At 33.3% G+C, this 10,719-nt stretch overlaps 1 protein-coding gene across 1 annotated transcript; it reads right to left on the reverse strand.

Moving 5' to 3' along the window:
- Positions 1-8,049: 8,049 nt before the first annotated feature.
- LOC113342926 lies at positions 8,050-10,463 on the reverse strand. The gene is made up of 4 exons (XM_026587294.1): positions 10,134-10,463; positions 9,634-10,023; positions 8,475-9,534; positions 8,050-8,429 (listed from the first exon to the last, which is right to left on the reverse strand). Exons 1-4 carry the CDS (start codon positions 10,461-10,463, stop codon positions 8,050-8,052), a joined length of 2,160 nt encoding a protein of 719 aa, XP_026443079.1.
- Between the last annotated feature and the right edge of the window lie 256 nt (positions 10,464-10,719).

Here is a 10,719-nt window from a genome sequence, read left to right on the forward strand (position 1 = left end):
AAAAGTGCCTAGAACGCCCTTTAATGCAAAAATAAAATAGAACCACACATGTAATTTGTATGTTTTCGTGGCGAAATCTAGTGTATAACCCTGAAATGAAGGAATTTATGACCAAACTGTAGCTGAAACATCTGAAAAGAAATGTCTCTTAGACACATAATACAGGAATTGAAAAATTAAGAACTTTGCTGTTAGAAACGAAAACAAACAGAAACAAGCTGAAGCTGATAGGCAACATTACTCTTCATTTTACAATCTACGTTTAAGCAAGAAAAAAGCCAGGACAAGACAACAAAAATATGATTGCTTAAAACGCCATGTGCTCATATTATACATATGGTCCAAGAAGTAACACTACCAGAAAACTCTTTTAGGAAGTTCTGCATATGTCAAGCTACCCAGAGACGGAGCTAGGATTTAATATTTGGGGGACAAATATATATAGGCATAGTAGTTTTGATAAGTTGTAAGATGTTTAGATTGATAGTTAGATTTAATATTTTGATATTTTTCACCTCTTTCCTACATAATTTTGATATTTAAGCCGAGCTTTATACGATAAATACATAATACCAGTAGTCTTTAAAGGGTATAGCAAAAGATTCAAGGCTCTCTAAGTAATATATAAATATAAGGAGGACAAATTTATAAATACTTAAAATTTTCAAGCCTAAAATGATTATTACGTAAAACCTAAGTATGTAATTAAGAAATTCTAGGTAGGGGGGGGGGGGGGGAACTGCTGTCCCCACTGGACCTGGTGCAGCTCCGTGCCTGAAGCTACCAATACATAATCAAAGAACTTAGGCATGGGATAGTAAGCTTCTACAAATAATTCGTGTCCACCGTTATTTAGACTTCGTCCTCCTTGCATTTATATAAGCAAATTCATCATCAATGAGTTTTTTGAAAATCAATTGTATCTAAAAACCTATTCTCTATAGATATCAAAGCTGACCCACTCTATGTTATCAATTATGAATCATCCAGATACAAACAAGAACTTGCAATTCAAATCATTGCGTCTTTAAACTTAAACCATGAAAAACAAAAACCTAGACAGTTAGATCTTAGATCAAAATATTGAGGAAATTAAATAACTGAAACTAGCAAGGTGGCAAGTCAAGTACTGATAATTCTAGAAAATAAAACTAAACTAATCTCATTAGTTATTACCGTATGGATGCACTGACATTGTTACACTTGGATCGATTCTTTTCTCTCTCACTCTCGTTTGTTTCAACTGGAGTTTGACGTCCTCCTAGGGTTAACTGACAATCTAATAGATTTTTTTTAGGAGAATACGGGAAGTTAAAAGATACAAGCCAATGGTAACTTGAAAAATTATCCACCTTGTGCAAGAGCACAACTTGATAGGCTTCAAAGCCGGGCCTGTGGCCAATCATTCGGCTCTACGTGACATCATCAAACTGGGTGAAAAACCACCCGTTTTTTAGGTGATAGTTTCCAGCCGTTTTTTTAGCTGCCTAGATCATTATTTGACCCTAAGAAAAACCATTACAGCTGAGGCAGAACAAGAGGGATTGCAATTAAGAATTCTTTTTAACAACGGGATTTTGATACTGTTCTCAATGCGTACCCTCGATGACTCGATCTCCACCCACAACAATACCTTTACAATTAAGTTAGTCATGAATCCATGTTTTCATTCAGGTCGTACAAGGTCATAAATAATAATGTAGAAACTTTTGGTAGTTGTTCGACGAAGTCACCTTTTTTTTCCTGATGGATAAAGAAAAATATATCTCATGGCTTCGCCCACGACCAAGTGGCCCTTTTATGTCCTAATCCCTCCATTAGCATTAACTAAAGGTTGATTTGGGTGGGCTAAAATGTTCCAACGTGTGCGATTTTCTCCATCTTCTTCGAGGTTGTCAGACGAGACTCGCATATTTCTTCTTATCCAAATAATACTGAATATAATGGCATCCGTACTAAGTGATCAATCTAAAACAAGTACGTACAAAATGATCAATCTATAGCAGGTGGAGGTCTTTCTTATCCTCAGTTGTATACCCAAGAAATCACAAGAACCAAGCTGAAATCTATATGGTTCCACTGTTTGGCTAGTACATCGGTAATATCCATTCACTTCAATCTATAGTGTGGGCAGGACTCAGGAGGTAGGGGATCTACTGGACCACATGGTCCACACAAATACCGCTAGTTACGTCTACATACTGTTCTGATCCGAAATATACAATAATATTTCAGGGTGAGTTATGAAAATTCTTATTGTATTTCAGTTAAAGACCTCAGTCAAGATAATATGAATCTTTTTAGATTAAAACAGAGTTATTGCAAAAAAGCATACATCTTTTATGCTTATATTTGTTTATGTGTTGATGAATTCGTCATTGTATATCCAATCTTCATTCATCTTGATGCGTTGTAAAGATAAAGAAAAGAGAGTTCGCATATCTGTTTAATTTAATGAGCCACAAAAATTTGGAATATAAACTAATACAGTCATTTAAAAAATGAAAAATGATTAGGGCTTTGAATTGTACTCGGGGAAGCACATTTTTGTTGGTTATCATTTCACTGTCGTCTGGAAGGAATCGAAGGATAGAATTTGATAAAATTGATTGACATGAAAACACTTGAATTATGTACTACCAGGTTCTCACCCGTGCGATGCATGGGTATGTTTCTTGTTCACGGAATATTAAACGTCCATTATAAAAAAATATTATAAATTATAAAATTGGGTAACAAATCAATAAATATAATAGTCTTCTTAGAGCAACCACAGTCATGAAGGGCACTAAATACTAAAAGCCATACCAACAGCTAAAAAAATTTGGGTATAGTGGAGGTGAACTACAACGGTGAAAGACTAAACTTTTGTCGGGCGAACGATATATTAACGCATCAAATTGAATGTAAGTATAATGAGCGTAAGACAGTGAGGCGAGGATATTATGAACATATGTATGGGACGTGGCTATTGCATGCGTTTTTTCTGGCGTACTTTATAAGTGCGACCCATTGAAACGTTCATTTTCACCTCCGCTCCGCTCTCATACGTTAAATTATACTCACGCCTGGACTGAAACGTTCACTATACTAGCGCCTATCCTCACATGCTCTTAATACCTACGCCCCACTATATGTTAATTTGGTTGGGGGAATTGGGCCAAAATAAAAAATACTAAATCTTACACTTACTTGAAACAAAGAATGAAAATAAAGTTAAAATTTCAATCTCAGCCTTAAATATCCGTTGTTCGATATATAAAGTCAAGGATGAAATTATGAAGAATTCTGAAGTGTTAATTCGTTTAATAACGACCTCTCCAATTGTAGGTATTTTTTACGGTTGCTCATGGAGACAACACATATGGGTATTAATAATTTATAATTGGTTAAGATTAATTTATATTCGGGAGCTGTCAACTCAATCAACTTGAACATGTTGATTTTTTCTCTTGTAATAACTGAAAGCAAGGGTGGAAGTTCTGTCGATACGATAAAATGTATATGGATATACTGAACAGAGCGAGACGTTTCTCACTCTATGTGAGACTGTTTCTCTCGTGTTAAGAACCACACTCACTTTTCACGTTCCTAGCTACGAACTAAGGCTTCTAAAAAGGTAACTACAGGATTACTTGGCATTAACGGTGAGGCAAGTGAAACCTAACTGATACTTTAGTATTTATTCTTCGTTTATTTCCTACTACTCTAGTCGTGCATGGTGCATCTACGTTCAAAAAAGAAGTTACAAATTTATATTACAATCTGTCCCACATAATAAATTAGGAACACAGTGGACATAATTTTTTAAGACACAGTAACAAACATGCACTTCATTAAGATTTCTTGAGAATCTAAGAAAACATAAATTCTTATCAGGATTAAGAAGATCATCCATCCAAAAAAAAAGGAATAAAAATACCATTGAATGTAATTGAGTTTAAATATCAATACATTTACAAAGTATGTTAACAAACCTAGTAAATGTACGCTCCATACAGTTCCCTAGCAGCTCATTTCGTCTCTGCTTATTATTTGTCTTTCAGATTCGATGGGAAAGTACCTCAGATGGAAAGTATTAGTGGATGGCCAGGAAAATAAGTATCGTACGACAAAGATTCTGACATATGTAATATCATCCCAGGTTTTTTTTATTACCCTTACTTTCCCGTGATATGCACACATAAATGTAATATCTATCCCTTTCGTGCAGGTAACCAAAAATATTAAATTTTGTATGCAAATACAGAACATCCAATACATAGTACGCCATATAGAAGAAATTCAATATAAACATTCACAAGATTTTGTAAGCCATATAGAACAATTCAATTTTATAAACATTCACATAATTTCCTTAATGAAGCAATACACATTTGTTCCATCAACCAGTCACTTGAGCTATGCTCTTTATCAAACTGGAATATCGAAATTTCATCTGGTGGAAGCAACTCACATTTTAACATCATCTGGTGTTAAAATCAGTTATATCTCACCGTTCTTGTAAAGTTTCTCTCTTCTGATCTTATGATGGTGTTGTTTTTACTGCATTACCAACAATTAAAGTATAATAAACTGAAAAAATAAGTCCCCCGAATGAGTGGAACTACGTTCCTGGTATGTAGGATGAGGTGGTGGTTATCCCTCTAGAATCTAAGAACCACTTCTATCAGAAAACTTTTGTAGTAATATAAACAATGCAAAAATCCGTTCTCTGCCGTTAAACACAATTTCGCAACAAAATTAAAAATATTTCATGGATATATATTTTTCCCTGTGGTTGAGAAGCGTGGAAGCAACGAATTTTGAAATCCCTAATTATACCTATGTTGAAAAACCCTCACCTATAAAATCCCATAAAATCGGAATCAATATACATAAGAACATAGAGGAGAAAATAGAAGAAACCCAAAAATCAAACAGAAAAGAGCAGAATCCCAATTTCTTTTTGTTATTATATGTAGCAGCTAGATCAAAGAAAGCAACACCAATATCAGACGCGGTGTCAATCGATTACAATTTTGGTACCTGCAAAATAAACAATAGACTGGATCAGACATGGTAAGAAAAAATAAAAACCAGCAAAATCCTATAACATAGAAATCAATGGAGAACAATAGGGTTCGGTTGTTGCTCGGATGACTTAAATAGAGCTACCAAACCCATAAATAAACACAATTTTCTTTTGGAAATGATATTAACAAACATCTAAAATATCCATATTTTTGGCACAAGTTTACCTTATATGTTTTTGAGGATCCAAAGATATCAATAATTTATTTTCTAATTTGGTAATAAGTATATTTTTATGTTATATTTTTTTTACATATCCAAAAATATCAATGATCTTTTTTCTAAATTTGGTAATCTGTATATATTTGGATAGTGACATTTCCCTATTCAAATTCTTTTTATTTTTCGTCTAAAATATATTGATCTTTTTTACTTATTTCGAAAAAGACATTTAGCATATCTTACACTACTAAGAATATAAAAAATCTCTTATTGTTTTTTTATGGAAGGAATAAAATAACTTATGAGTAGGATTTCTTATAATTTATTTTATGAATAATTTTTTATTATGGAATTAATAATATTAAGTAAAATAATAGTACTGAAAATCTTTCATTATTGTCTATTGTTTTTCTTTAACGTTTTTGTTTTTCCGTTCTCAAAGTTATGTTCAATATCAAATTTTTTGCTTAGTGTCAAGTTGTAGCATTCTATGATTTTGTATTAGTGATTTTTCGACTGTTTTGATAGGGTTAAAATTGTTTTTCCTGCTGAAAAAGAAGCACGTTTCGATTTCCAGGTAAGTTTCTGCAACTTTATGCATATCAATTTCAAATTTTTATAGTTGATAAATGGCTTTTTTAATTTCATTGGAATGTTAATTAATAGTATAGAATTGTAATTAGGATTAATTTAATTACAAAACATGTAATTGGACATTGAACATTTATTTTTAATTTTTAATTATTTTATGATCGATTTGATTAGATATTGGACATTTATTTTTATTTTTTATTTTATGATCGATTCGATTTTAAGATGAAATCGTGATGAAATATGTGATTTTAGTTTAAATTAGTCATGAATTTGATTATAATTTATATATTATATTTGAGTTTTTTGATATATTTTTGGTAATGGTATAATATTTATAAGATTTAATTGTTTTAGGTAAATTTTTTTTGCATGTGATTGGACGAATGTATATTGTGGAACAAAAATTATTTTCTTTAAATTGTGTTACCCAAAATATTAAAAACTTCCAAATATAAATGATAAGGTGGGGCAGAATCGATCAGAAGCTCCTTAATGAGAGCGCTCGAAAAAAACTCTATTTTTATATAGAGAATTGGGGGTATATTAATTGTGTTTCTTTGGTGTCTATTTTTCAACCTTTGTTTAGATGTTATGTGGCTCAAAATGTGCCAACAATGTTATATGTTGTCTCACTAACTACAAAAATCCTGGGAGCCCAATCAAGAGGGGCCTATTTTGTATGAGGAACCAGCGGTTCAGGACTGATCACGGGTTTAATCTGTGCTTTGTCCCGTCCCTCACAGATTAAAATTGTAAGCTGACAATTCTTGTACAAAAACTAGAAATAATCCGTGTCGTAACGGCACGACATGAGGTTAACATAGAGTTCTAATAAATATCTAGAGATAACTCGTGCCGTAACAGTACTGCTTTAATATGATATCTGACTGGTGTACTATTATTTTTTTTCCGGACTTTAAATCGTGTTCCTTTGCAAGATAGTATTCTATTTTGTTTTAAGAAAAAATAATGTCTATAAATACATTGTAAAATTATTCATATACATTATCCAAAAATGAACACAAAATCGTTTAAGTAATAGTGTGTATGCATATCTCACTTATGAGTTATGAATAGAGATAAACAAATAAATTTCATTGCTCATTAGATTCATGCCACCACTAAATCCAGTTAATGCATGTATGATATATTATGATTTCATTTAATGTTTCTTTGAATATCTTGAGTTAAGAGTTTATGCAATGGTTAAAGATTAATAAATTTTGACTCATAATGAGAGGGGCTACAGAAACGACGATCGTCAGATGTCTTTCGATGGGATGATACTGGAATGGTCCGATGCAACGTTTGTCTTTCAAAATGTTATTCGACTGTCCAAACTTAAAAACCCATTCTGTTTTGTATTATAGATACGAACGAAATCTAATCTTGTTGGATCTTCTTCACATGGAAAAATCAAATAGGCATGGGAATCTTATACTAATTGGAACTGAACTCAATTATTTTGGTTTCTTTTTTCTTGTTGATCACTTTAACTACCTTATCCGCTAGACAAAACATGGATTGGCCGGAAAAGACCAATCTTAACACAGCTTTAGGGTTGCAGTTTTTTAATAGTTAGCTCATGTCCTAGTTGTTGTTGTTAAGCCACGTGTGAACCGATCAAAAAACAAAAGATGGGAATTGATATCTTGATTGGGAATTCTGCATATTTTTCAAAAGTTTATGTCATCCTTTGAACTGCTTTAGATACACGGGTAACTGGCTAGGGATAACGAATACTACTGACTTGATCTCCAAATTCAGTTCTAACCATTTTAGAATATTAATAATCGGTTTTAGTGGTTTCAATCTGTAGTTTAAACTGTATTAAACCATACCATGGGCAGCCACGAATAACGGGATGAGAATGTCTAATGCATAATTTAGTACACGGGATGCCAGTAACATCCAACAAGAAAACAACATTTGAGCCTTGATTGGTCAAAAGGTTTATGTACAAGCGACACATGGGGATGTTCACATGGTCTGGTTAGAAGTAGTTTTTTTTTTTGGTTTTTTTTCGAAGAAATATAAATTTTATTTCATAGCCTTTCAAATTTACAAAGATACAAGCCTTGTGCAACTTCAGAGACACCCAAGTAAGTACAACAACTAACTAAGACAAGAAACTTAATTAACAGAACAACATTCGGAAAGACAAACTATCCTCCCACAGACTTTCAAAGAACTACTAAAGCTAAATACTCCAACATGATATTACATAATGCAATCAGCCTTATCCTTCAGAATAAGATGATTTATAACCTTAGGTGGTTCAGTCACCCAGTAACCATTAACCTGATTGTTCCTTGCGTATTTGGCCAAGGCATCAGCTACCCTATTCCATCTTCTAGGATGAAACTGGACTTGAAAGTCATGCAACTTATTGATCAGACTTAGACATTCCAACAACATTGAATGATCCTCCCATTTCACACCTTCTAACTTTCCTGAGTTTAAAGCTTCGATAATGATTTTTTTATCCCCTTCTAGAATAATTTTGCTGAAGTTCCTTTCTGCAATCCATCTGGTGGCTTGTAACACAACAATATCTTCAGCTTGGAAAATATCTCTAGCTCTTAATGTGATGACCACGGCTTCCAAGAAAGATCATGTGTGATTACGAAAAACAAAAGACAAACCAGCAAAATTGGTATTAGGCAACATGGAAACATCAATGTCCATCTTAATCCAATTTAAAGGGGGAGAACTCCAATGCTGAGGAGTTAGATCTCTAGATTCTTGTCTATCCCTGTTATAACCAGTGTTTATGCATATGTTATTTTGATGGGAAAATGTAAAAATCTGTTTTACAACACTTCTAGGATGCAAATGCTTTCCATCAAAAACTTTCACGCATCTAGTCTTCCAGATATGCCACATGGTAATAACAACTAGATTTATCAACTCTTTTTTCTTACTACATACCAAATTATCCTTTTCTACCCAGGATAGTATCCATTCACTTATACTCCGATACGCATTAGCATCTTGGAATATCGATAAGGCTACTCCAAACCAGACTTCACGAGAAAATGGACAATGAAGAAGCAAATGTTCTACAGTTTCAGTTGCATTATCACGCATCACACAGTTAGGATTAGATACCCAAGCAATTCTCTGAAATCTAGCTGCAACTGGTAATATGTTCCTTGTGATTTTCCAGATGAACATATGACATTTAAAAGGAATAGCTAGATGCCAAATTAACAACCACATTTGTTCTTGCTGTCTTGTAACCACCTGGGAAGAATGGAGTTTGATAATGGCATTGTAAGTCGAACTAACTGAAAAATTTCCTGAAGTAGTAAGATACCATCTTAACTTATCAACAGCTGGTTGGGGAGGAATACGAATATCCATAATTTGTGAGATTTGAGTGCTTGTAAAGAGCTGACTTAGAGTATCCTGCCTCCACGACCTATTTGGATGGTCTATAAAATCCGAAACTTTGAAATTAGTAGCCTGCATAGAGAGATTTTGTAAATTAACATCTTGAGAGTAATCCCCAAACCATTGACCCTTACCAACATCAATTGTAGATCCATCCACTACTTCCCAAACATGAAACTTTCTGATCCAAGATAAACCTTGTTGTATACTCTGCCAAATCCATGTTTCTTTCTTCTGAATTCTCCCATATAATGGATCCGAGTCTTGAAAATATCTAGCTTGCAACATTTGAACCCATTTTGCATCCTTCTAATGAAGCATTATCCACGCCAATTTAGTTAGTAAAGCCTCATTAAACAACTTGATATTTTTGAAGCCTAAACCTCTCATCCTCTTTGGTTTACTTACTTCTGACCAGCCAATGATCTTATAACCTTTCGAAGATGGTTTATTCCACCAATAATTTTTTTGTAAAGATTCGAGTTTCTTGATTGACTTATCTGGAATCTTCAAACATCCCAGCTGAAAATTTGCCATTGTTCCCACCACAGCTTGGATTTGAGTACTCCTGCCTGCTTGATTGATTAATTTCCCTTGCCAAGATTGTAGTCTGAAATCCATTTTATTCGTTGTTTCATCAAAACAATCATTCTTAGTTCTGCCAATAAACAAATTGATACCTAAGTATTTCTCATTCAAAGGCATAAACTTCATACGAACCAGATGCATAATAAATTGTTTAGCTGTTACATCTAAATTTTTGCTGAAATGAATACTGGATTTTTGGAGATTAACCATCTGTCCAGAGACTGCACAAAAATCATTAACTATCCTCATCAAATTACTAACATATATTGGAGAAGCATTTGAGAATAATAGGTAGTCATCAGCAAAAAAAGATGAGATACTTTTGGGCCTCTATCTGCAGGATGCAAAGGTTTGATCAAACCAGTATCTTCCGCTTTTTGTAACATTCTATTGAATGCCTCCATACATAAAATAAAGATATAAGGCGACAAAGCATCACCCTGACGTAAATCCCTAGATGGAACGAAAGAAGCAGTGGGAGACCCATTTAAAATAATAGAGATGGAAGAAGTACTTATACACTGATTAATAAGTTGGCACCATTTTTCGCTAAACCCCATTTTCTGCATGATAGTAAGAACAAAAGTCCATTCCATTCGATCAAACGCTTTCTCCATGTCCAATTTCATAGCCACTGCACCAAAAGACATTTTTGTTTTTTTTTCATATAATCAATGAGTTCATGAGCAATAATAGTGTTGTCGAGAATATTTCTACTCGGCACAAAAGCAGCTTGCCAAGGCGATATGATATCATTAAGATGCCTTTTTAATCTATTATCTAATGTCTTAGATATCACTTTGTATGTTATATTGCATAAACTAATAGGGCGAAAATCTGAAGGAGTTTCAACACATAGTTTTCTTGGAATTAGAACTTGATAAGTGTAATTTAATTGTTTAAGAA

The sequence above is a fragment of the Papaver somniferum genome, unplaced genomic scaffold, assembly GCF_003573695.1.
Source record: "Papaver somniferum cultivar HN1 unplaced genomic scaffold, ASM357369v1 unplaced-scaffold_5, whole genome shotgun sequence".
NCBI lineage: Eukaryota > Viridiplantae > Streptophyta > Magnoliopsida > Ranunculales > Papaveraceae > Papaver > Papaver somniferum.

What these genes read in the sequence shown, in the direction of transcription:
- LOC113342926 (XM_026587294.1), bottom strand. Translation starts at nt 10,463, where the DNA reads ATGTCTTTTGGTGCAGTGGCTATGAAATTGGACATGGAGAAAGCGTTT. An exon ending in CTGCAGATAGAGGCCCAAAA is followed by an intron (nt 10,024 to 10,133) that starts GTATCTCATCTT and finishes GTCTCTGGACAG; the next exon opens with ATGGTTAATCTCCAAAAATC. An exon ending in GCCTAATACCAATTTTGCTG is followed by an intron (nt 8,430 to 8,474) that starts GTTTGTCTTTTG and finishes CTTTCTTGGAAG; the next exon opens with CCGTGGTCATCACATTAAGA.